Here is a 27,554-nt window from a genome sequence, read left to right as displayed (position 1 = left end):
TATTAATTTCTTTTATATATATGATATATACAAACAAAAATGATTTCAATATTATTATAAAATCAATTGACTTTATCCGGATCATATTAAGATTTTTATCACAAATTTTTTAATAAAATACTCATCGTTCATGCAAAACAGATATCTTCTACGCGATAGTTATACACGATAATATTCTTCCGTCGATTTCAAATATTACTCATTCTCGAGAAATATCAAAAATATTTTTATACATATATTACTATGCATATGGAAAGAAAAAATTAAAAAATATTCTTCGAGGAAAGAAGAAAGTCGTCTTACTAATCACAACTGGAATTATCGGGAATATTTTAATACATCCATATGGGAAAAGAGAAAAAAAAGAAAAGAAAACAGAAAATTCTCTTTGAACAAAAAAAAGAAAGTTAATTTACCGATCACTACCACCGGTTTCCCCATTATTGGTTCGATAAAAAACATATCGGTGGTAATCGTCGAAAGGCAATTCTCTGGAGTCCACTCGAAAGAGAAGTACATATATAGTCTTTCTCTTTCTCTCTCTCTCTTTCTCTTCTCTCTCAAGTTCGAACTGGAAGGAGGACGTTTTTCTTTCGAGCGTCGATCGATCGTGCGACCGCGACTCGATTCGTCGCTTTTTTTCCTGGTTGCGCGCTTACAAAACGAGAGCGTATTATGCCCCGACGAAACAATGGAGTACAGAAGTCCCGTAGAGAACTCACGTGTGGGGCGGTTCCTGCATCCAAGGACCAGCTGGCAAACTGCCTTTGAATCCTCCGAAGAGAAAAATAGAAAACGAAAGGAAGAAAAAAAAGAAGGCAACCAAAAAAAGTGCCACCGAGTTGATTGAGAATGTACGAAGTTTTCTTCATATACAATAATAATCGAATCACGAAGATTATTGATTATTAGGATCATTAAAATCGAACTAATGTATAGTTAAATATTTACTTACGACAGTTATTCGATGTTTCTTCGTTTCTTTCAAGTAACGATTACATGAAATAAATTAGAATTAATATTTTGTATTTTTATAAATTTCATCCATTATAACACATATATCCACATTCTTGTCGTGTCTCAATAAATAAATTATATATGCATTAAATTGTATGTATTATATTGTGAAAGTTATTGTATTACTTATTATAGTATCATAGTTATATATATATATATATATATTTTTTTTTTTTTTATTTTATTTCATTTTACTATCAAAATATTAATTGATACTTCATATTTAAAGGTTCTTTTTTAAATATAAATTGTAGTGGTATAATTGAAGGGGATAAAATGAAATAAAATTAAAAAAATATATATATATATATAATTTCAAAGTTACATAACATTATAGAGGTTTAAATGAAATTAAAGAAAGAAAAAAAATTTCGAAAGATAACAAAAAGAAATACCCGTTCTTTCGACATTGCTGAATTATCTTTTATACGAATCAAAAAACTTAATTGATTAAGAACTGATAAAACGCATTGAAACGTTCTAAATACTTTTTAATACGTATCTCCGTCTAATTCAAAGGAGCAAAAACCTTGAAAACTCTTCTTGCATCTGTCTACCGTAAAGAAAGACGACATCCGCCGTTTGTCACCTTTCAATTGTATATCTCTTCGAAGGTATACGATAGAATGAAAGAAATAAAAACATTTCCAACGTTTGGTGGTTTTCGTTTATGTTACTACGCAACAGGACATCGGAAGACATTGCAAGACTATGCGGGGGTGAGTCATTGCAATTTTTCTCTTATATTTAAGAAAGTCGTAGGAAGTTCTAAAGCATACGGATTTCTTCTTATTTCACGGTTTCTTCCCCCCCACGCTCCTCCTTCTCTTTTCTTTTCTTTTCTTTTCTTTTCTTTTCTCTTCCTTTTTTCTTTCCCCACCCTCATCGAAACAGGAAACGTCGTCATTTGGTTGCACTAATATTATCTAGGAAGTCATTATTTCCGTTAAACTCTCTTGCTTGGTAAAACAATCCTAATTGTTTCAACCGATAATAACGATAACATAAATAATGATAATAATATACTATCCGACATAATTATTATATCGTGGGAGTCATAGGAACGTTCACAAAGAGATATCCTTTTATCGTTTCTATATTATCAAACAACAAAATGATGATAAAAGATATTCGTCATGCAATATTATCACAAAAATATCAATATACGATGTTTCACGTCCAAAGGAGAAAAAGAATAACAAAATGGAAAGTCGGTAGATCGTATGAACTTAAATGAAAAATAATAAAAAGAGACGATGATTATGCAAGAGGAGAACAGTTAAGTTGGCTTTAATTAAGGAAGCGGCACCTTATTATTTCCTTGGCCAAGCTCGTTTCGCTGAGCTAAAGGAACAATTAACGTCTATATTATATGCATCTATTCTCTCAAGGATCTCTCGTTTCCTCTTCGTGATGATGCATTAGATCACCGTACGAGAATTTAAAAATTTCAACGGTGTGTATATCAATATCACCGTTATCTAACATCAATAAATTAAAAAAAAAAAAAATATATATATATTAGATATATTTTTAACCTCTAAGATTAAGAAAAAAGGGATGCAGGGGTTAGTTGAGATAACGATCTTTTTCTTTCCTTTTCTTTTCTTCTTTTCCCCTTTTTTTCCATGAACCCAAAAAACAAAAAAATCGTTTTTCTTTTTTCGGTCAAATAAGAAACTGTTGATTATTTATCTCTGTCTCTCTCTCTCTCTCTCTCTCTCTCTTTCTTCGTCCCTTTAACGGTCCGTCCAACTTCTCTCCCTCTTCTGTTCTCCTTAGAGACCTACCTTTCCTAGTGATAATTTGCAGTGCAAATTACCAAGAAGAAAGGAAAGGCGAGAGAGTCTCTAACACGACCAGGCGACGAGGAGCTAGAAGCCTTTCGACGCGGTCATTTTCCGACCGGTAAATTTCCATACAAACAGCACGCCATTACTGCCCTGATGTTCCTTGCTGCTTTTACTGCTGCCAATGGTACACATAGAGGAGTAGTGTGTGCTGTTGCTGGAGCAGAAGGGTTAGCATTAACTGACTTTTCTGTCCTACCTTCTTTCTTACCCTTACAGATTATCCTTAATCCGAGACCAAAGGAAACAAATTTGTGCGTCGAAGTTATGAATAAAAGCTCAAGGAACTAATTTTCACGATTAGAAACGAAAATGATTGTGCCGGATTTAAAGGATTAATCGTAAAAATTCATCAACGTCAAGCTATGATTAATTTCACTATGGTGAATTGAAACGAATACGAGAGAAATTAAATTTCCTTCGTAAAATGATACAAACTCTCCTTGAATCATTTTCTTTATAATTTATTTTTCTTCTCCTTTTTCTCTCTCTCTCTCTTTTTTTTTTCTTCATTGTTAAGATCATGCTTATCCACGGAGTCGGAAGGAGTGCGACGAAAGGAGAATTAGGAAAGGGGATAGAAAAAAGAAAAAAAAGGGTGACCTTCTGTTACGATCCTTTTTTCGATTATCGCTCAGATACCATAAATCAGAGTTCCTAAAACTTGACTGTGGGTAACAACTCATTCAAAAAGGATTTAACGTTTTACGAGTCGAATTTCTTTGGGCTATCCAACGAAGACATTTTAACGTAGATAAAACCATACGTATATTATTTTCAATAGGTTTTTGAAAGATACGAAAGAATCCACATTAAAGTTTCATAAATATTAAAAATGATTTGCGTTTTAGGGAGAAGGGTTGCATCATGGTTATTTACTTTTGAAAGAGAAAAATCGATAAGAGAAAGAGAGACAGAGACAGAGAGGAAGAGAGAGAGATAGACAAAGAGAGAGAGAAATATCGACGTTGAAGTGTCGGAACGTAACCCTTACCTACACAGAGTCCCTTCAGACATAGAACGAATCTTCTTCATGGTTAGTATAACGCGTGAGAAAAGGGTGCGAACTTTGACGCTTCCTAGCTAGTAATATTGTTGCATAATAGTAGTGGTAGTAATAGTAGTAGCAGTAGCAGTAGTAGTAGCAGTAGTAGTTATAGTCGAAGGTATGTTGCGTGTATTTCGTCGATGATTATAATTTTCCGCTGGCTCGTTATATCGAATGTGAAAGAAGATCGGAAAAGTTCAAGAGTGAGAGAGAAAGAGAGAGAGAGAGAGAGAGAGAGAGAGAGAGAGAGAGAGAGAGAGAGAGAGAGAGAGAAGATAGGGAAGTAAATTCTTTTCCCTTCGACTCGTCTTCCTATCCCTTTCCATCATCCACCGTTTGCCTTTTTATTGTTTTCCTTGTTCCTTCTCTGAATCTAGTTCCGTGTATCACCTCGCGCAAAAAGAGAGGCTGTATTAAGTAAACAGTGCATCGGTTTAATGGAAATCAAATTGAAGTTATGAGAGAGAGAGAGAGAGAGAGAGAGAGAAAGAATTCGCGGAAGAAACTGCACAGTTAAAAAAGACCGGTTTACCATAGCCATCAGCTACCCTTCGTTTTCTTTTTCGAATTACTGACCAAAACGCCATAGGACGGAGTGTCCCTCATTGGTTCTCTTCCCTGGGATTAAAAACTCTACGGTGAACTATGAAAGGGTTGAGCTTGTTTGCTTTTTCGAGAAAGCCAAACGCATGCTAGTGCCTTTGTCAAGAGTACCTAGTGTACAATAGCGTTTGTCAAGAATTCCATTCTTCTGCTGACCAAGTGTGGCCGAACGTGTTAGGATTGTTATTACATGAATCATTTTCGCGTGGTAACTTGTTTGGAATATATATACATAAGTAAATACACAGATCCCGAAGTATCTTCGATCATGACAATAGTATCGATCGAATTCGAATGAAATCAGATCGAAAGAAATTCTTTTGAGATATTTATGATGAAAAAGTGGCGCTACGAGACAGTGACAGAAGAAAAGAAATAGAGAGAATGAGAGAGAAAGAGAGAGAGAGAGAGAGAGAGAGAGATTTTAAAACTCGATTCGTTGACGATTCAATTCGGGCACGACCCTACAAAAGCGAAACAGATCGAGATAACATTGTCGCATGATTTTTCGTTGACTAGCATTGTACCGGCACACAGCTGGTCAAAGGGTTGGTATCGCCATTACGTCGATTTTGCCCCTTGATTCTCGAAGGAGCAACCCCATTCAAGAGAAAGAGAAAGAAATAAAAAAGAAGAGATAGATATACGATATATATGGAGAAGAACGTGCTTCATAACTCTTTCCATTGAAAAATTAATTGTCCCGCACCGGTTTACCAATGCCAACTTTTTACCACCAAGTGGTAAGGTAGATTACTTACCACTCGACTTTTATTATTTAACGGGACAAAACTGGATACTTAACCATTAATAATAATCATTAAAGATGAAAATAAATTATATAAAATAAAATTGAACGAATAATACTAACAGAAACAAGTTTCCAAGTATTGTACATAAATACATATGTAAATACATATATACATAAATGCTTACATACATATATATATATATATATATATATATATATATATATATATATGCATACGTACGTATTTACAATTATGAGCTTTATGGAAATCCAATTTTCCCCATGGGTCTCCTTGCATATCTTTCATTCGATAACATTTTGCAGGGTAAAGAGGAAGGGACAGCAGGGGTGTAATTTGATGCGATGATTAGGGCAATCCATTTAGGAAATATTTAATTGACGTTGGAATCTGTTGGATACCATGACCGTTAGAGAAACGATTTATCGCGAGAAACAACGATAGGGGATGAAGGAAGAAGTAAGAAAGTAAGCTTTCGTTCACCGTGGGCGTGTACGATACTATATATCCCCCTATTTTTTAAAAGTTACAATACTATACCGCATAAAAAGGTGGTTGATTTTTCGTTCGAACAAGGACTCGTCACGGTTCCGTCAAATTATATGGAATGGCGTACACTCTGTGAACAAAAAACAGGGGTTCCTATGAACCCCGCATATCGACGAGAATCGACTAAATGCATTTTTTTCCTTCCTCATGTAGGTAGATATAGGCATAAAGGTATATAGGGAAGGGTATATAACAGGAGGGGGGGTCTAAAAGAAGGACTTCGTAGTGACGCAGCAGCTGCAGACGTCTTGCCTTGCCTTCTTGCAATTATTACACAAGGGTTATATATACGTGGTAACACTACTCCTTGGATAATGAAAGCCAGGGTGTCAGGAGAAGCACATGATTTGCCTACCATATACGTAGCTTCATACAAATTGTTTCTCCTTAGCTTTTCTTTTTCTTTTTTCTTTTTCCTTTTCCTTTTTTCTTTTTCTTCTCCATTCACTCCTCCTTTCGAAATCATTAGCTACAGCTGTTCCTCTTTCTCGATCTTCCAACAGAATTCTGCTGTCAACGCTGTTTTTCTTTTTCTTTTTCTTTTGAGAGAGAGAGAGAGAGAGAGAGAGAGAGAGAGAGAGAGAAAGAGAGAGGGACAGAAAAAGAATCATGAATAAATGAACCTGTCGAAAGCAGTTTCTGTTCGTCTTCATTTAGCTACGAAGAAAAAAAATAAGAGAGGAAGAGAGAGAGAGAAAGAGACGAAAAAAGAAAAAAACAGAGGGAGATCAATTCGAATGATTAAGAATAATTAAGAAAAAAAATATATATATATATATTATTTCCCTCTGAGGAAACATCCCTCGAGATATCTCGAAGACTTTCTCACAGAATCCGTCCAGACATCCTGTCAGTTCATCATAGCTCGTGACGTCAATGTTGCTCTTGCAACGATGTAATGCAAAGCATCGATGCACGTGTGTCAAAAGAGAGAAAGAGAAAAAGAGAAAGAGAAAGAGAAAGAGAGGGGGAGAGCGGGAAAATTTTTCTACAAGACTATGAGAGAAGACCAGTTCCTGCAGCAAAGAGAAAGAGAGTGAGAAAGTGAAAAAGAGAGAGAGAGAGAGAGAGAGAGAGAGAGAGAGGGAGAGAGAGCGGCTGGTTTTCGAAAAGAAGATGTCAAGGAGGACGACGGCCATTAATTTTAATATTCGAGAAACAACGAGAAGATTGAACTCTCTCTCTCTCTCTCTCTCTCTCTCTCTCTCTCTCCCTCTTTTTCTTTCATAAATAATGAAAAAATATTGCTCGATAAAAATCGACCTTCGATCATTATTCGCATTTGCCAAGGCGACAGATAATAGCTTATCTAAAAACATGAAGGAAGGAAGAAGAGTCTTATGGATTAAGGTTGGCTAGTCTATTTATCTTTCTTTTTCCAACAACTAACATAAGTGACGATGGTTCACGACGATATAAAAGCAAGACGATAGTTCTGGGTCAACGCGATATGTATAAACCACGAATCGGAACGACTATATAATGATTTAACATACGATAGAAAAAGAAAGAGAGATAGATGGAGAGAAAGAGAAAGAGAGAGAGAGAGAGAGAGAGAAAGATAGATAGAAAAGACGCATTAGACTTCATAATAATGGGGATCGCAGTTAAGTGGGTTGAATTCCTATCGACTCTCGATCCCGTTTGCGTCACGCTACTTCGATTATGTGATTTAACGCACGATGAAATTACCGGAATTTTTTTCATTATTACATTGTTTTTCTATTTCTGTAACCCCTTTGTAATTTTTCAATTAATTCCATTAAATTTACGACATTAGATAAAAAGCATGAATAATTATTTAATAAAAATTATTCGTCTTTTAATGGAATAAAAACATTATAACTTTGGGAAATGCAAAAATAAAAAAAAAAAAAAGAGAGAAAAAAGAGAAAGAAAAGAAAAAAGAGAGACAAATTAGATAACTAACAAACCTCTCATATAATTCAATTCAGAAAATTCATCAATAGTTAATAGGAAAAATTTATTATGAAATAATTTTTATCATTGGTAAGAAAATTCCCTTCATTCAGTAAAATAAATTATACAATTTAATTTCGATTGAAAAAAAAAAAAAAAAAAAAAAAAAACAGGTGAAAAAATTGTACTTTAGAATTACGTAAATGTAATGAAGTATTACGTTCAATAAGTAACAAGTGGACGAAAAATTAACTAACTAACTAACTAACTAACTAACTAACTAACTAACTAACTAAATAACTAACTAACGAATAAACGAACGGAAGGAGAAAGACGGAAGAAAAAGAACGTACCAGTGGACTCATGGATCGTTCTACTTATCTTCGGCTTGTATAGCGGCGAATGGCCGCTTAGTTAACCCACAAAAAAAAGTCTACCTAGCGGTTGGATAGGAGAGCGTGCAGCCTTGCTGAAATATAACGAGCGCGCGAGTTGCATCGAAGGTGGCTGGCTCGTTATTGGAATCATTCCAGTTCTCTCTCTCTCTCTCTCTCTATATATATATATATATGTAAGAACGTACACTAATACGTAAGTTGGTACTTAGTTACACGAGAGTAAGCGAGAGAAAAAGTGGTACCTTTTTGTCCTTTTTTTCCTTCCTTCTTTTTCTTTTTCTACTTCTTTCTCTTCTCTCTCTCTCTCTCTCTCTCTCTCTCTCTCTCTCTCTCTCTTTCTCTCTCTCTTTTTCTCTCTCTCTTTTCCTCTTCTTCGTTATGTGTAACACGTCACGTGTTATGCGCTTATGCTCCCATCTTGCTAATAACATAATGCTCCATGGTAATTTAATGTCTTATTCGCAAAGTGAGTCGCTACATCGAGTTAAATTGCTCCTCGTTACCGACGAATTTAGTATTGCATGCATATGCATATGTCTATCTATCTATTTATATACATATTTTCTTTTTATTTATTTATATTTATATATGAATATATATATATATATATATATATATATATATATATATGCGTGTGTACTTACGACGTTCGACATATTCTCGGCTCATGTAATTACATCGTGAAGAACGAGGACGACGAAAATCAAGTGGGATTAGAGCGAAGAACGAAGAAAATCGCTTCCTTGACGATAACGTCAACGACCACGACGACAACGGCAAAGGAAATGGAACGCATACGATACTTGTCTTTCGTCCTTGAGATAGCGTTGAGTTTGGTGAATATCGATCAAACGCAGCGATTATTGCCACTTGCTGACTCACAAGAACGCTTTGAATTAACAACGACGATAAAGATTTACACATTGTCAATTCGAATATTCTTTTAAGATAATTCCTAAAGCTTGTTCTTTTTTCTTTCTTTTTTTTTTTTCTTTTTTTCGTTTTGAAATTCTCCAACATACATATTTCTAATCTACGATCTTACAAATATCTCAAGATTCTCCGATTTTATCATTTGTAATTCCATTTTTTCTTTTCTTTTCTTTTCTTTTCTTTTTTCTTTTTCCTTTTCTTACATTCCATAATTCTTTTCGAAATAATACGACTTATATCTATCTTTCTTTTTCTTTCTTTCTCTATTCCATACACGCGAGACCCGAGTCAGCTGTTACTTTACCATTTGACTCAACCGCCATCAAAATGTATCGACTATCTCCTTTCAGGATCTTCCTTCTTTTTACTACACTGCCCTTCTTTTCCCTTCGATCCTATTCACTTCACGATTCTTGATTCCTCGAACCTTAGCCATTTCGTTTTCGATTCTCTTCACGTTCTCATAATTTCATAAAAAAAAAAAAAAAAAAAAAAAAAAAAAAAAAAAAAAAAATAACAATGAATATGTTTTAACGTTAACAACTTTAACAAACTTATCTTATCCTCGTAACTAAATATAAAACATAATGTTTTTCATTATTTCTTATATAAATGGGCTTAAGTTTTCTCTCTTTGTCTTTGATTTTATAAGAACGTGAAGAAAAAAAAAACACCCGTTATAATCTGCCCCCTCTCTCTTTATCTATCTATCTCTCTCTTAAATAGAGAGAAAGAGAAACGAGAGACCATTTCCTGTCTACATAACGCATGCGCACACATACACACACATACATATTTACGTTATTCCCATCAGCTGTTCGACGACGCACGCTCGAGGATCCTCTTCGTATAAAATGAATTTGGACGTTCCTTCTCGAATATATTTCTCTCTTTCTCTCTCTCCCTCTCCCTCCCTTTCTCTTGCTCTCTCCTTCTTACGTTCCCCCTTTATCATGTATCTCCTCTATCATTATCAACCCAATGACCTGGCATGCAAGATGTTTCCCATCTACAGAGTTAAACCAATCATCCGAGAGTACAGTCAATGAAAGAAAATTTAGTCGGAAGCTATTTTGTTCTGTATGTATTATCATTTAAGAACGATGACCGATAATTTTTGAATGTTTTTGTACAAGATCACATCACGTGTGTCTTCTATATTCGTTCTTAATTACTCTTGCGGACTTTTTAATCGTCTTTCGTTTAGGAGACACATTGTGTACTCGTAAATGTCACTATTTTTTAGACAATATATTTACCACACACACGCACATATATATATATATATATATATAACGTAATATGTCGACAGATAGATATGTATATATAAAAAGAAAGGAGACGCAGAAACAAGAAAGAAAAGTTCCCGACGGGTCGTTTAATTCGTTCTAAGAGGATACTTTCTCCTTCCATCTCTTGTGATCTCGGCAACGTACCAACGAACTTTCTTCGCACTTTTTCTCCTTGGTCGACGAACAAGACGAGGGCGTCTAATTGCGCCCACTTGAGAGACTCGCAGACTCCTTGTCAAGCGTCTCTAATTAATTTGTGTATGTATATACGCAACGATGAAAGCAAGAAAGAAAGAAAGAAAGAAAGAAAGAAAGAAAGAAAGAAAGGGAGGGGAGGGGGAGGGGAAGGGAGAGAGGGAGATAAGTAACGCACGTGCTCGAGAAGAACCATGTCCGGCTCTAAGTGCTAGAAAGCTTGAGAAAAAGCATAGTTGACGTGATATCTTGTCGAGGAATTTTCGAATACAAAACATTGTTTCAAAAAGAAGACCTGAAACAATAAATAATATTGCACTTAATAATCAAGGAAAAGAAAAAAGAAAAAAAAAAGAAAAAAAAAAGAAAAAAAGAGAAAATAAACGAAGAATTTATCAACGTTTTGTCGACTAATTAGAAATTCTAAATATATACATATAGATATAGAATGTCGATTTAAAGTTTCTATAAGAGCATATGTAATTTCGAATTTACACGATCAGCTATTTTTTAATTTTTTTTTTTTTTTTTTTTTTTTTTATTTTATTTTACTTTATCAACGGAAACTTTATTTCCATAGTTCGTCATATTTTTTTAATTATTTTATTTTTTATAATTATTGCAATATCTCGCTTATAACAGTATAATTACAATATTACTTATATTATTATCATATTTACTATTAATTTTACTATCTTTATTTATGCTAGTATATAAAATTGCTAGGTAAATAAACTAATAAACATATACATCTACTATTAATTTTATATACTAATATATAAACAAAATTTTACAATGTGAAAATATTATTTTATTGCTTATACCAATATAATCATACTATTACATTTTATATATATATATATATATATATATATATATATATATATATATATTAATATAAATGATACTATAACTTTTTCATTACATAATATTGTTTCGTAGATCCCGAAGAAAATTCGAGTCATGGAGAATTAATAAGTAAATTAAAAAAAAAAAAAAAAATAAAAAAAAATAAAAAAAAATAAAAAAAATAAAAAAAATAAAAAAGAATTAGAAAAGAAAAATCGCGTACATTCGTCGAGATAATTTTTCAAGAACACTTTCAACTCGTTAGAAAATCTATTAGATACACCTAATCGAGAATGGAGCGCTCTTCCATACGAGAGAGTCCACGGTGGATCTTGTAGATCCTGGATCGCGCTTACTTAGAGATGTCGGGCGCTCACGACTCCGACGAAACATTTTCACAACCGCTTTTCCCTCGACAAGAAGACTGGTTGCTACCTTGGTCGGTCTGCCGATCTGTCGATCGGTCGGTCGGTCGGTTGGTCGGTCGGTCGGTCGGTCGTTTAGTCGGTCGTTCGATCGATCGTTGAATCGGAGTTGAACCCGGTTCGACGTGCTATTCTACGTGCGATTCTCTTCTGTACAATCTTCTTCTTCAGATCTTCTATCCTTTTCTTTACTGACTACCTAGAAATCCGGCTTAAAGGGGTCGCGACAAAACGATTGTCGATAGAATCAGAGAAAAAATGATGGATAAACATTGGGAAAATGTTTGCGTGTCTCTTATCGTTTTACTGATAGCTGTGTATCTATATATATATATATAACATAATGAGAAGATGACGAAGAAGAAGAAAAAGAAAAAAGAGAAGGAGAAGAAGTTTATTGTTATGTAAGAAGAAAGTTGGGGACAGAAGAATCAACGTTTGAAAAATAAAAATGAAAAGAAGATAAAAAAGAAAACAATAAAGATAAATAAGAAAAATAATAAACAAAATAATGATAAAGACGATGAAACTTTTAGAGAGAGAGAGAGAAAGAGAGAAGATTCCTAAAATGAGTCAAGAATATTATGATAAATACAACAAAGTATTCGACTTGGAAAGGCTCTCATGAACGTAAATCGATTACTTTACGAAGTGTTGCTTATTCTCATTTGAAACTCGCAAACCTAAAGTATACTTATATACATATACATATGTGCATATATATATATATATATATATATATGCATGCATACGTATAACGGATATTTTTATCTATAACTGGGACTGATAAGGAGCAATTCTTACGAGAGATAAAATTGTCCCTTGCATCCTCCTCTTCCTTCTCTCATTTCCTTCTTCTTATCACATTGACACTCGATTTTGTCAATCGAGTACATAAATACGAACAGTTACATATATACATATATATATATATATATATATATATATATGAATGTATGTTATGTATTTAGAATATCATTTATCGAGAATAGGATGTTTTAGAAACGAAGGAAGGGACGAAAACGCGTGCCCAATGTATCCGTGATTTATAGTCTTAAATGGTAAATGGCACGCGAGAAGCTCGAACGCGCTCGAATCCCAAATACGTGTAAAAGAAGACCGTCGAGCGTTTAGTGAAAGGCAGAGATCGAGTCGTTTGTGGCCGAGATTCGAATCGAGCGACAACGAACCTACCCTAAGTCACGACGACGATCGTCGACGTGCGTTTAACCTATTCGAGCGGAACACCTCGCATATATTCTACGTACACACATGCGCACGTGCGTATGTGTATATATATATATATATATATATATATATATATATGTATGTATGTATGTACATATGTGTATATGTTTATATATACATAAACAGTATATATAAATTACGATGGCCGAAGCAAAGAAGTACAACATAATACATAGTTTACGTACAAACAAACAAACATACACAGAGAGACATATGTGCAGTATACATTCATAACTTTGATAGAAATCGATAAGAGATATCTCGATCTGCTTTATCTCGATCTACTTTTTTCGAAAACAAGACTCTCATATTGGATTTTGGAAGAAGACACGATCGACTGTTAATAATTTCCTGATCGTGAAAGGAGAATGTGATCGTGCAAGATTATTATTATTATTATTATTATTATTATTATTATTATTATTATTATTGCCAATCGGAATGAAAGAATTTCGTTTCGGTAATCATAATCGATTCTAGACTTTCGATCGATCGCCTTCCAATTCATGAATCATTTTGACCCGTAATACTACGACTCGAGGAATTTCGAATTAATTCACGACTAAATGAATGGAATTAATGTACGTGAAATGAATATTGATAGAATGGTCGAAATAGTATTTCGATATGGCTATACATTTTAAATATCTTTTTAGATAATTCAAACTTTATTCTTTTGTACTTGCTTACGTATCATTTAAAGAGAAATCTTCTTCGTATGCTGACTAATACGGTGAAGATCCTCTTGCTCTAATTTTTCTTTTAATAGAAAGAGAGAGAGAGAGAGAGAGAGAGAGAGAGAAATTCTCTGAGGATTATTCCCTTTAAACGTGTAATACTAGCATGGGCGGTATTTCTCAGGAGGTTTCATATCAAAAGGGCTCATCTTTCCCTCTTTTTCTCTCTCTCTTTCTCTCCCGCTCTTTCTGAAGACGTTCAAAGGAAGTATACGATCAAATAGGGTAGAAGCGTATCTATATGCGCATCTTAATCCCCGGTCGTAGCTAGTTTTCATCAATGGCACTTGTGGAGCGTGGTTAATTCCACAGTATGCTTTAATTTTCTATCCTATTTACAACATCGGAATACCTTACCTAAGTATTTAAGTCTAAGGAAACTAGTAATCGAGAATTAAATACGTTGGATTATCTATTATATAAATTATTATACAAATAATCGAGTTTCAGTCCTTTCAAAATTCAACCTTGAATTGATTGATCGATTGATGGAGGGCAAAAACGAAAAAAAAAAAAAGAAGAAAGAAAAAAAAAAGAAAAAAAGGCAAAACGAAAAGAAACAGAGAGAGAGAGAGAGAAAAAGAGAGGGAGAACAAAAAATATAAAAAAAAAATATTAGAGAGAAAAAGAAATAAATTCGATCGAGGAAGTTTCAATCGTACTATACAATCGAATCTCTACGATGAGAAATATCCATATCTCGTTTGGGATCCTCCTCTCTTCGGCAGCATCCTCGCACCTTGAAATCCAGTTTTATCGGCACTCCTCGGGCATATACATGTCGAAAGTGTGAAGCGTGTGTCACCATTTGCGTACGACGCTCGTGTGGCGCGTCTGTTTCTTTCTCTCTTTCTCTTTCTCTTTCTCTCTCTCTCTCTCTCTCTTTCTCTCTCTTTCTTTCGTGGAGTTCTTAAGGGGGTCCCATGAACTATTTACGGAGACGCCATGTCTCTCATACTGTCACAAAGACTTCTTTTATACTCTCTCTTTCTCTCTCTCTCTCTCTCTCTCTCTCTCTCTCTCTCTCTCACATTCTCTTTCTCTCTTTCTCTTTCTTTTTCTTTTTCTCTATCACTCTTGCTACTATTCGCATTCCACGAAAAATCATCAGAGACGAAAGAGGGAAGGTAGAAAACGACATGGTGACGAATCAACGTCTTCAGAAGAAGAGAAAGAGAGAAGATAGGGAGACCGGAAAAAAAGAAACGCTCGAGATGAAACAAGGATATCTAAGCTTCGACGAAAGAGAAAGAGAGAGAGAGAGAGAGAGAGAGAGAGAGAGAGAGAGAGAAGGGCTTTTAAGAACACCCTTCGACCCTGGAATTGGAGCACACGCAGTAATGTTCTGAAGCAAATCTAGTATCTCCTCTCTCTCTCTCTCTCCCTCTCTCTCTCTCTCTCTCTCTCTCTCTCTCTCTCTGTTTCTCTCTTTCTTTCTTTTTCTTTTCTCTCCTTTTTATTTCGATACGAGAATCTTCGAAAATCATTTCACCAACTATATATCATCAGAAAAAAAAAAATAAATAAATTTGCTTCTATTACGAATTTCCGCTCGATTAGATGTCCGATATAACTCGCACTATTAGAAACGAGGAATCGAAAGTTTCATTCTCGTAAAGCGTTGTTCCAACGTGAGAAAGTCATTGATTTATTGAGAAGAGATTTAACTTCTTTTTTTTTTTCTTCTTTTACTTTCATCTATTTCTTTTCTTTTTTTTTTTCCTACTCTCCTTCTTCTTTCTTTTTCTTCAGAAATCGAAAATCGAAACACTTATTTTTTCTCTTATCGTTTTTCTATCGCAAAAGATTACAATTTGTTTGTATAGGTGTACTAGCGCGTGTTGTGTGTATATTCATACGTATGTACATATTATCGCAATGAATGAAGCTGATGATAAATTATGCAAATTTAACGCGACACGTGCCTCTCCATGGTTTCTGAGTAAGAAGGTTTGTGTCGACAAGCAATAAAACGAAATCGATCGATTGAACTACGATCGATGAAAGAGAGATTTTTAATTTTTCTACGAGTTTTATTGCTAACGTTATCGCAACGTCAATAGCTAATATATCTCGATGGATCGAATTCTTTTTTCTTCGATTCTTCATCGTTTTGTTGCGAAACAACTTGCTCATCTCGCAAGTTTTTTTTCTTTTCTTTTCTTTTTTTTTTTTTCCATTATATTCTGTTCTTTCTTCTTTTTTCTTTTTTTATTTTATCCTTTTTTTTTTTTTTTTCTTCCGTTCAACCCATCAGAACTTACAACGTTCTAGCTCAGTTGTTACAAGCATCCGTTAGAAAGTAAAGAAACCTATGGATTTCTTCTTACGAATCGTTCGTACCTCTACGATTTATGATACGCTCCTTTGGTTTGCCAGCAAAAACAGGTAATCTCGTTGGGAGAACAAAATCAAGCAAACCATCCAACTAGTTTTACAAAGTACTCAATACTCTTCTTTTACATTGAAATACGTATTGGGGAAATATTAAAATTAGAGAATATAAAATATATATAAAGATATTTATTATCCTGATGAATTATTTTTAATTTTTCTTTAAAAAAAGAAAAAAGATTTGATCAACTTTACTATGCAATTGTTGATTTATTTTCTCGTAATAAAAAATATATGATATATCGTCGATTTGTTTCCTTCGCCAAAAACTAAAGAAGAAATAGAAGAAAAAAAGAAAAGAGAGAGAGAGAGAGAGAGAGAGAGAGAGAGAGAGAGAGAGAGAGAGAGTTAGATAGAAATTTATTGTATAGCGGAGTCGAAGATGCTACCAAGTGGGAAATCTAAGGTCGATCGAAGATCACCCGTTAGAAGTGAAAGGGTTGGCTAGTATTAATCGTATCTGCGGGGTGAAAAGGCAGGTATATAGTGGCGGTAAGTAAAACCAGCACGGCTTTACCTACTAATAGGCTCAACTCACCTGCTTTCCTTTTACTGTATCTTGACCTGCGCGGTAAAACGATGGTATTTAGGTACTCCACTTTTGCTACGAAATTAAATGATTCTAATAAGATTTCTTAACGTTTATGGTCATTTGGTACGTTGGTACTTCAACCGGAAATTGTCTATCTCATGTCATTTGCTTTTTGTTAGAATCAACTATTAAAGCAAATTGGCGCGTGGGATTTGACGATAACTTTTCGAATTACCTTTGTTATCGGTATGATTCATTATTTGTGTATTCGAATAACAGACGTTTCAAACTAAATCGTAACTCTAGAATCTAGGGAATAAAATTACTGCTGGGCAATCATCGACTGAAATATATCTTATAGAGATAATATCCGCTTAGAATTAATACAACTCGAGTGTTCACTAAGTAAATCGATCTTATGCAGAAATCTTATGCATCTTATGTATTTAAGAAACTATACATATATCCGATATAACTTATAAAAATTAAATATAAAAATATTTTCAAACAAATAAAGATTTTATAGAATATATAAAATATTATTAATTGTTTTCGACAAAGATACGAAGTAATTTTTTATTGTTCTAAATACAAAACGTCGATAAATGATTATCCTATTTCTAATAGATAATAATCCTTTATCGGTTATTTATAATAAAACACAAATTTATACTTTAATCTACATTCACGTGCATATATAATACATAATGTTTTTATCATAAAGAAAAAAATTTAATCAATCTCAACAATGTCAATTAGTATAATCGATAAAATATTATGAAGTATATTTAATATAAAATTAGGAATATCATTTGTAAACAATATTACTATCGTACTGACACAAGAAAAACGTATAGTATAACTCGCAAAATTTACAAAAAAAAAAAAAAAAAAAAAAAAAAAAAAAAAAATGATAAAAAAGTAAAAAAATAATATAAAAAATTCTAATTTCATTGATAAACAAAAATAAGAGAAAAGAAGATCTAAAAATAGTGAAAAAGTCATGATAAAAAAGAGAGTCGAGATTCCTGACATTAAGAGAACGATTGGTAGTATCGGGATAGGTGTCAGGGCTACTATGTAAGTACTTCGATACAGGGTGTAAAAAAAAAGGAAAAAAAAAGGGAAGGGGATCAAGGAATAAGGAGAAATAAGAAAAAAAAAAGAAAAAGAAAACGGAAGAAAATAAAAGAAAAGAAAAACGAAAAAAAGGACGTCTCCCGACGCGAGAACCACCGCGTCGAGAGACATTTCCCGCTTGTCACCTCCACTCGTCGCCTCGTTTTCACGTCCAGCTTGCCTCCTGCCCTCCCCCTGACCGCTGGATAACCGCATAAAAGTATCCCGTTACCACGGTAGCCCAGATACCGGATTACGGAGTACGAATTGTCAATCGTGTGCGACGAACGAGACGAGACTTTAAAAGGCCTTTCAAAGGTTCTCATGAGAGAAAAAGAGAGAGAAAGAGAGAGAGAGAGAGAGAGAGAGAGAGAGAGAAGATAAGCGATTACGATCAAAGGATATCATCTTGAACCATTTGGAAAATCAACGGAATTTGTGAAAGAGAAGGTTCTTAAAAACATTGACGTAAGAGGGTCGGAAAACATATTCATTGAATAGTATGATATTTAAATGTCAAAGTAGCAGGATCGTCTTCTAACTAAGGGTTAAAGTACTTCACGTCACGGATAAAATAAAAGTTAAAAGAATATCGTTTGAGATTAGGATCGAAGATTAGAATGGACTCGATTCTAATTAAACGAATCCTCTCTCTCTCTCTCTTTCTCTCTTTCTCTTTCTTTCTTTCTCTCTCTCTCTCTCTCTCTCTCTCTCTCTCTCTCTCTCTCTCTCTCTCTCTCTCTCTCTCTCTCATTACTATCTCATATCTGTGATATCAGTAACAATAATAGAAAAATTCAAAGAAGAAACGAGAATAGTTGTTGTTGAGTTAAAAGTCGATAAGACTTTGTAATGTCGTAATAACTAAGATCGAATGAATCACGGGGTCGGTAATGTCAGGATCGGTAAATCTCAGTGAACGGAGAGTTTACATACAATTTTCCTTCTCTTTCTTTCTCTCTTCGGCATATCAAAATTATAGTGTGTATTATGTTTGAACTATGTTTGTGGTATCACTGAATAACTTTAAATGTTGTCTTCGTCATTTAAATACTCTAATATAATTTCTAAATTTTCTTTTTCATTTCTTAACTTTCAAATTATTAAAATCATTATTATTGAATAATTTTTGTACATAATAATTGATAAAATAATAATTTAACTACATGAATTTATACTAATTAACTTAATTCAATTAATCATTTTATTGTGAATTGGTAAAATGAGTCATTTATGTTTGATATATTTTTGTTGACTCTCACATCAATTGATACATTCACGTCGTTTTCACGAAAATTCTTAAAATTCACGAAAATATTTAAAATAATTTCGAAGCTCTTTTTCTTCCTTACAATTTATTAATTAGTAATTAAGTCTTAACTATTACATGGATTAATAATAATTAACTCAATTCTATTATGAATTGATAAAATGAGCTACTTATATGTACGGGGTTACATATATCTAGATGAATGTAAAAAAAAGACAAATTTTTATAATTTTTTGCATCTTATTTGTATTATTAATAAAAAATTATTAAATATGAGTGAGTGTGTAATATGAAGAATATTTTCCAATGAAAAAATTAAAACAATCCATTATCTTCTTGTTGTTGTCGATATCGAACCAAACGAAGTCGTTTTGTATAGCTCCAACAATATCTCCTCAAAGTATAATTAAAATGAAAAAGAAAAAATAAAATAAAGAACCAAAAAAATCAGTACTTCATGAAGGAATTGTAAGATTTTTATTTAACAAAAAAAAAATATAATCACTCATATTTTTTGAATTTCCCATGAGATTTTTGATAAAAAAATACTCTTTTAATGATTAAAAGAAACAAATATTATGGCCTGAAAAAAAATGAAATGAGAAATAATCGTCCATCAAATTTCATTCAAATCGATTCAATAATTTTTAAAATATCATTTTCCACAGATTTGGAAAATAAATATTTTCGAGATAAAAACGTTTAAAGTTTAAGATAACTGTAATGTCGAACTCGTTAGGATCGACTTCGAACGGCTGTAACTTCGTGAATTTTAAGAATTTACATAATATTTGTCTGTAAGGATAATAATACTATTAAATAAAAAAATATTTTTCTGTAAAATAAATTTTTGAAAACTATCTAGGTGTACGCAAATTCCTCAACGTTTTTAAACTAACTGGTTGGATTCTTTAAAGTGGTATCCTTATTATTTAAGATATAATTTTTAAATCTCTCTTTTCTACTTCTAACAATGTCTATGTTATAATTTTCATATACTTAACCATTTAATAATTTTTTCTATATTTTTATTTTTTTTTTTTTTTTTTACGGATGAACGTGTAACATATCCAAGATCGAGAAAAGGACAAGATCGACGAACTCCTTGGCATTTCGGCCTTTCGAATCCTCATTATGTCAAAGAATGTTAAGCGTTCTCCAAAGTGATATAGGTAAGTACGCGGTTCTCGGTCTCGCCATTTCTTTTTGAAATGAATATACCATGGCTATCGTATTCTATCCCGTTGCGGTTGTCAATCAGGATATCCGCGTGCGGTTAGAAATTAATTGTGCTCAGATAAAGCGAAAGTACATAGATAAAATAAAATAACAGGCGGTCGAAAGATTAGGTTAATAAACCGCAACGAGATTGAATAACAAAATTGTTATCCATGATATATGGGATACATGGACATACATGGACATTTATTACTCTAACGCATTCTTCCGAAATTCTCTTGTACCAAATCATTTAATAATACATAATCATTTCAATTACTTCGTCTTATTCTTTATAAATCAAAGAGAAAGTAAAACAAACGTTATTACAATTTCACTCGAAATTAATTACTTTTTCATTTGTGACATTTCTACCTTTTCTCAACGAACGAATTATTGGAAAAATGTAATGAAAAAAGATGTCGAAAGAAAGCATGTTATATTCGTCCTCTATCTCCTTTTCTCTCTCTCTTTCTCTCTCTCTCTCTCTCTCTCTCTCTCTCTCTCTGTCTCTCTCGCTCGAACATCAATAAATGTACGTATACGTATATACGGTACATATACGCACGCTCCAATCGATCTCACTTGAATAGCCCGAGCGTTTCATCGATCGAATATCTGGCATATAGAATCTCATAGAAATCCAAGATATTCCTATATAAACCTTCCATCTACTAAATAAAAGACATAACTGAAAAAAGGGAAATAAGGGAGAGAGAAGGCTGATCGAAAGAGACAAGTGAGGGATCCAAAAAAAAAAAAAAAAAAAAGAAAATAAGGAACGGAAACTCACCCCTTATCTTGGTTTCCTGTCGATCGAGGGGCGTTATGCGCGGGTGGTTCTGCTGTCCCGGCTTCTTTAGCAGAACACCCACCACCTGTGGCGCCATCATCATCTCCACCGCCTTTTGTTTCTTCTCACTTTACTCTATCGGCTCCTCCCTTCTTCTTCTTCTTCTTCTTCTTCTTCTTCCTCCTCGCCTCCTCCGCCACCACCCCCACCACCACCACCACCGCCACCACCACCACCACCCCCCGAAAAACAAAAAATTACTCGTTCAGTCAATAGTCCACATTGTCTTTTAAATGCCTCCACACGATGAATAACAAAATTCAAACGAGACTGAATTACGTTTAATAATGACGAATTAATTAACACACACATACACGGGTCACGGAATCGTTGCTATGGCGCCTCTAATCTCGAAAAATTTCATACGATTTAACTCCCCCACCAAACCATCATCATCACCTCCTCCTCCTTCTTCTTCTTCCTTTTTCTTTTTCTTCTTTCTTCGTCGAAATAGCAGAGTACACGTAAAGAGAGAGAAAAAGATAAAATAATGATGAAGGTGAAGGGGGGAAGGTGACGACGTTCGTTATTGGTCGAGGCGACGGTTCGACGATCGAGAAGGCGCCGTTCAGTTTTTGCACTGTGTCTTTCCTTCGCTTTATAATATTATCGTTCTATGAGATTATTTGAAACTCGACAATAATAATATATATGTACGTATCTTCTATGTTTCGATTTCGATTATCATCATCATCATCATCATTATTATTATTGTTGTTATTGTTGTTGTGTTGTTGTTATTGTTATTATTATTATTATACTATTATTACGTTGTCTTCGTTAGAAGACAAGAAAAAATGCATTCTCCTTCCTATATTATCAACTTCCACGAAACTAACAATAAGAGTTTAGTTCCTCGAAATTTCCTTGATCGGTCGTTTAGAAGATTCACTATTTGTTATGTTTTGGCAATGTAATCGTCCCGAGTGTGAATCCCGAGAGAGAGATAAGAAAGTCTGTGTTTCTTCGGTCTTTCTCTTCCTTCGTATTTATTAATTATCTTCTTTCTTTCTATCTTTATCTCCCTCCCTCTCTCCCTGCCTCTCTCTCTCTCTTTCTTTCTTTCTTTCTCTCTCTCTCTCTAGCTTCCTCTCTTCCTCGTTGAGATAGAATATATATTTTCGATATTCAGATGCACGAGAAACGTTTGTCACTGTTTACACAGGTGATACAAATGCACTACTGTTAGCTTTCTACTAACACAAACATATATACATATAAACATATATATATATATATATATATGCATGTATACTTTTATATTGTTAATTTAATAGGAGAAACGTTTAACACATCACTATCACATTCCCACCTTATGAGATAATCGTGAGTCTTTGCACGAACCCCGTTGACACGTTTCGAACGTTAAATTGAAACACGAGAACCGTTTGATCGCGTGGCATCGAACAAATAATAAACAATAACATTAAACAACCAAACCGGCGCGCGTCCGCCGAACGACTGACTATGACTGACAAACGCTCGAGGCCCGGAGTGCATCGTGCCTACCCCTACCACCGCTCCTCGCGCCTCTCCACTGTCTATCCCCACTATTAAACAGCGTAGCTGCGCAGCTACTCTCCCTATTACCCTACGGATCGTTTACCGTGTTTACGCGCATCCCTTACCAGCCTAACGAGTAAAAAAACAGAGATTCTCTTGTCTCTTTCTTTTTCTATTATTTTTCTTTTTTTCCTCTTATCTTTTTCTTTCTTTAATTTATTCCTTTTTTTTTTTTTTTTTTTTTTTTTTTAAAGCATTGTAATATCCATGAAATTAAATTACGTGTTTATAAACTATTATAAAAGAAATGTGATTATCTTACAGAGAAAACAATATTGAAGTTTTAAATATAACAAAAATGATTTTCTATTATTTGCGTGTAAGATTAAAAAGGATAATTTATTTTTATTCATTATATTCAGTATCGTTATTCATTTATTTTTTTTTTTTTTTATACTAACGATCTAACGTTAGTTAATGTTATTCTCGATGAATTCTTTTTATTTTTTATACACATCATGGATTAATAAATTAATTGATACTAATAATTCTGTTTATGGTTCAGATGATTCTTGACAAATATAATTAATGGAAAAGCGAAGATTTTTTTCTTTTTAAAGAAGTATATTTTTAGTGCCGTTTACGACGACTTGCTCGTTGCCCAAAAACTAGTCAAGCTGATACGAGGAAAATGGACGAGATAAAAATGGTATTTATGGTGTGTTTCACTTTTTTCTTCTTTTGCTTCTTTCTTTTTCTCGGAAGCACTTTGTACACGAGCCAGTTAACTTACGTCAGAATCATCAATTTTTCGATTACTTCCACGTCTCGAAATCGTGATATATCATTATACTCTCTCTCTTTCTCTCTCTCTCTCCCTCTCTCTCTTTACCATTACATCCATTTTTATTTACCCCCAAAGCAGAAAAGTAACTCCTCTCAAATGGATGTTTACCGATATTTACACAGAAGCTGTCCGCAAGCTGCGATGCAATTTTTCCATCCGATTAATCGCCAGAACCGTTTTTCTTTTTTATCCGTCGAGCATAAATGGGTTACACCCCGTATACTTTTCCCCTTTCATACGAAAATACTTCAACGTATTGCATGTCCCTTAATAGGAATATGAGTCAATAATCGAAAATGTTTTTAGAATCTAAGTTTAATATTTTAACCAGGTAGATACATATATTTACATAATAAAATTATATATATATATATATATATATATATCCATCATTGATTTGGAACGTTTTTCGATTCTATCGGATTCTTGATAAGTAAAAGATATTTAAACTTTAGCGTGCGATAAGATTATATAGAACCATGGTCACGGTTCTTCATAGAAACTGGTATTACTGATGTTGGTAAGCGAAGGAAACGGCGAAATCGTTCCATTAAGATGAAATACCGAGGGAACCTGTAACGGTAATAGCGTTGGTTAATAGTATTAGCGATCGTAATGGTATTAGACGGTGAACGCTTGTATGCGTTCGCATGCTGCAGGATACAGGATATACGTGATCAAGCTGTGACGTTAAATCGTTTCGAGATCTATGACGACAATGCAAAAATGAAAAAAATTCAGTGACACACTTTCACTCTCCATCTACGATTACTATATACTCGCCACGTGATTCGTATCATTGACTGCTTAAAGTGCATATAAAATAAGGAATAGAAAAATTCGAATAGTAATGTTTCCTTATTGTTGTAATAATAATAATAATAATAATAACAATAATAATAATAATAATAATAATAATAATAATAATAATAATAATAATAATAATAATGACGATGATGATGATGATGATGATGATGATGATGATGAAGATGATGATGAAGATGATGATGAAGATGATGATGATAATGATAAAAATAATAATAATGATCATGATTCGATTTCTCTTCGTTTCGATAAAATACATTTATAATATACTACATTACCCTATGTATGTTTGTGTAAACCTGTATATGTTTTTTATATAGGTGAAACGAGAAGAAAGTCACTAAACTTCGAGTAAAACGAATCGCATGTTTTGGGTTAAAGCAAGGAAAATTTCTAAGCAATGGCAATATAAGTTTTGCTAGTTCCAACGACTAAATAGTCGGTACGTTTCATAGAAACATTATGGGGTGCATTTCTTTATGTCATCCCACAGTACGGACCATTATAAACCTTCGAAAGCTGTCACGATTCTCTGTCTGTTACTTTTCTTTTTTTGTCATCATGGGATTGTGCTACGGCGACGACATATTAGCAGGACTATTCTGACCTTGAATTATAAGGGGAAAACGGAAGAAGAATAAAGAAGAATATAAGATGATAGAAAGAGGAGCCTATTTTATTGCGGGGATTGGTGAATATGGGACAGGTGAAAAAATAGGATCACGCGTGTATGTGTGTGTGTGTGTGTGTGTGTGTGTGTGTGTGTGTCGATACCGATATCAAGCTTCCTTGTTCGAATGGTTTTTTTTTCATACTTCTATCCTTTTTTTTTTTTTTCTTTTTTTTTTAAGAATGATCGAAATTGTTTACCATTGGGATTATTTGAAAAATGGACGTTGAATGATCAAAATATAAATTTTGGATTAGTAAATTTTTTGTGTGTAGGGAATTAATTTCTCCGATGTTGTCACTATTTAGGTCAACCGAAATTTGTAAAAAAGATTAAATAAAAAAAAAAATGCTTCATCTAATCAGATTTATCCAATATCAATAAATCTTTGCGAAAGAGACGAGAAGAGTCGATAGACTTTATTTACGATCGATCGCGCTCGAAGGTAGCGTGCCATTCGGTCGAGTGCGTCCAAACGAGATATTATAAACGAACGATGCACTGATCCATGTCGAGAGAACTTGTGTATGTATTGTCGAACAATGCTCTATAGACGTCTCCAATGTCAGTAATGATAGTCGTTTAATATCAATATTCCGAAGGCGTTCAACGACGACACAGAAATGCCGAGAGTTTAAACTTGATCGAAACCTATGCGAGAATCGATACCTCGAGTATTATAACCCGAACAAAATATTATATTTCACGAATTTATATCTCTCTATCTTCGCATGAACGAACGTGTGATATTTCTGTTATCTCTCTTCTGTGTATAAAATATGGATTTATTTGTCGATAAAAAAAAAAAAAAAAAAAAAAAAAAAAAATTATAAAAAAAAAGAAATATGTATGAAAAAGAGATAGATAGATAGATGGATACAGAGAGAGGGAGAGAGAGGGAGAGAGAGAGAGAATGGAAGATAAAATAACGAAGTTTTAAAAAGAGCTTCACTTTTATCTTTCATAAGCCAGACGTAGCATAGCGCGGATGAAATGACTTTTTCGAGGTATGCAATGTGCCAGAGTTCTCCCTGTTGGAGCTCCTGAAAATATCTCGACTGAGAGGAACGAGACGCCGGGCTGATTCTCGAATGCAAAAAGACGAGTCTTTCGACCGAAATAAAATTCGCCTCTCTACCATTGGCTCTCGGGTCTCGTTGCAAAATGTAGAACGCGTTGCAACGTGAGTACCTACGATCTTCGTAAAATTATCGTCGACCGACCTGGTAATTTTGTTTGAAGCGATAAAAAAGAAAAAAAAAACAAAATAAAGAGAGAGAGAGAGAAAGAGAGAGAGAAAAAAGAAAGGAAAAAAATGTAAAATACGGAACGAATGAATGATAAAAGAGCAAAGAAATTTACGATCGAACTTCATTTTCTGCACTTACGATGCTTTCTCCCTTCAGTTAAAAAAAAAAATCTCTTTCTTTGATCCGACAATCCAGTAAAAGAGAGTCGCGTGAATTTTAAAAGCAATGTTTTATAATATTCGATGCGGGCCAGTTTGTTGAACGTCTCATCGGGATGGTTTCTGAGTCACGAGTTGTATTCGCTCAACGTTAGTCACGAACAATTTAATTAGAATTATCTGCCGGTTAAAAGAGGAGGAGGAAAATACGAGCGAAGAAAATGTTCGAATCGATTAATTTTTTTTTCGTTTGATAGTATTCGCGTTATATGGTAAAAAGATGTTGTATTGATGAATTTAACATATTTATCCAAAGAAACTTCTTCTTTAATTTTTACTTCATAATTTTGATGAAATTAAATGAAGATAAAAATTATATGGATAAAAGTTCAAGAAATTTCTTTCTTTTCTTTTTTCTTTTTTTTTTTCTTTTTTTTTTATTTTTTTTTCAAAATTATTATAAAATTATATTTATATTATGTCTGAAAGATATAATAAAATTATATCCAACAATATCTCTAAATTTAATCTGTAAAGTGAGATATTTAAAAAAAAATATAAACAAAATTTATGTCTCGAAATTATATCTAAAATAGAAATTAATTTAACATCATATTTACTAAAATGGAGAAGACCATAAGATTTTCGAATACTAGAAAGTAGGTGAACAAAAAATACCTTCCAAATTCCGGAAGTTCTCTCGTAGAATGTGCGGCAAACGATAAGGGCCAATTCGAACGAACGATTTTGCGGCATGAGCCGCACGGCAAAGTGCCAGACAACTTTTACTTTCACCTTTAAGGAAACGTACGGGCTCGTTACGGCAAGCTAACTTTATGCCACGATTATAATGCGCTGATTAATTTCGAAATCTTTTATAGAACTCGCACATTTCCTTCGTTTTTCCTTTTACATGATTTCTTATTTCTCTCTTTCATTCTTTCTTTCTTTCTTTCTTTATTTTTTCTTTTTTCTTTTTTTCTTTTTCCTTTTTTTTTTTTCTTCTTTTTTTCCCTTTAATTCAATGCGAGACAAATTTTTTTTCACGATCGATACTCGTTTTAGGAACGCACGAAAATTC

General features: G+C 33.5%; 1 protein-coding gene across 2 annotated transcripts in view; it reads right to left on the bottom strand.

The window, feature by feature from the left end:
• The window catches only part of LOC124951917 (uncharacterized protein DDB_G0287625-like), a 45,147-nt gene extending 22,463 nt beyond the window's left edge, over positions 1-22,684 (bottom strand). Inside the window, exons 1-2 of one of the 2 annotated variants that reach the window (XM_047501037.1) lie at positions 21,161-21,284; positions 5,829-5,930 (exon numbers count right to left, since the gene is read on the bottom strand). Coding sequence is in view for 1 of the 2 variants with exons in the window: in XM_047501017.1 (XP_047356973.1) it covers positions 21,161-21,263 (103 nt within the window). In the remaining variant the exon portion in view is untranslated. Of the gene's footprint in view, positions 1-5,828; positions 5,931-21,160 lie in introns of both variants that reach the window. The other variant, XM_047501017.1, reaches the window with a different exon arrangement.
• Positions 22,685-27,554: the final 4,870 nt, after the last annotated feature.

This window comes from Vespa velutina, chromosome 1, assembly GCF_912470025.1.
Source record: "Vespa velutina chromosome 1, iVesVel2.1, whole genome shotgun sequence".
In the NCBI taxonomy this organism is placed as follows: domain Eukaryota; kingdom Metazoa; phylum Arthropoda; class Insecta; order Hymenoptera; family Vespidae; genus Vespa; species Vespa velutina.
This window is presented reverse-complemented; position numbering and strand designations above follow the sequence as displayed.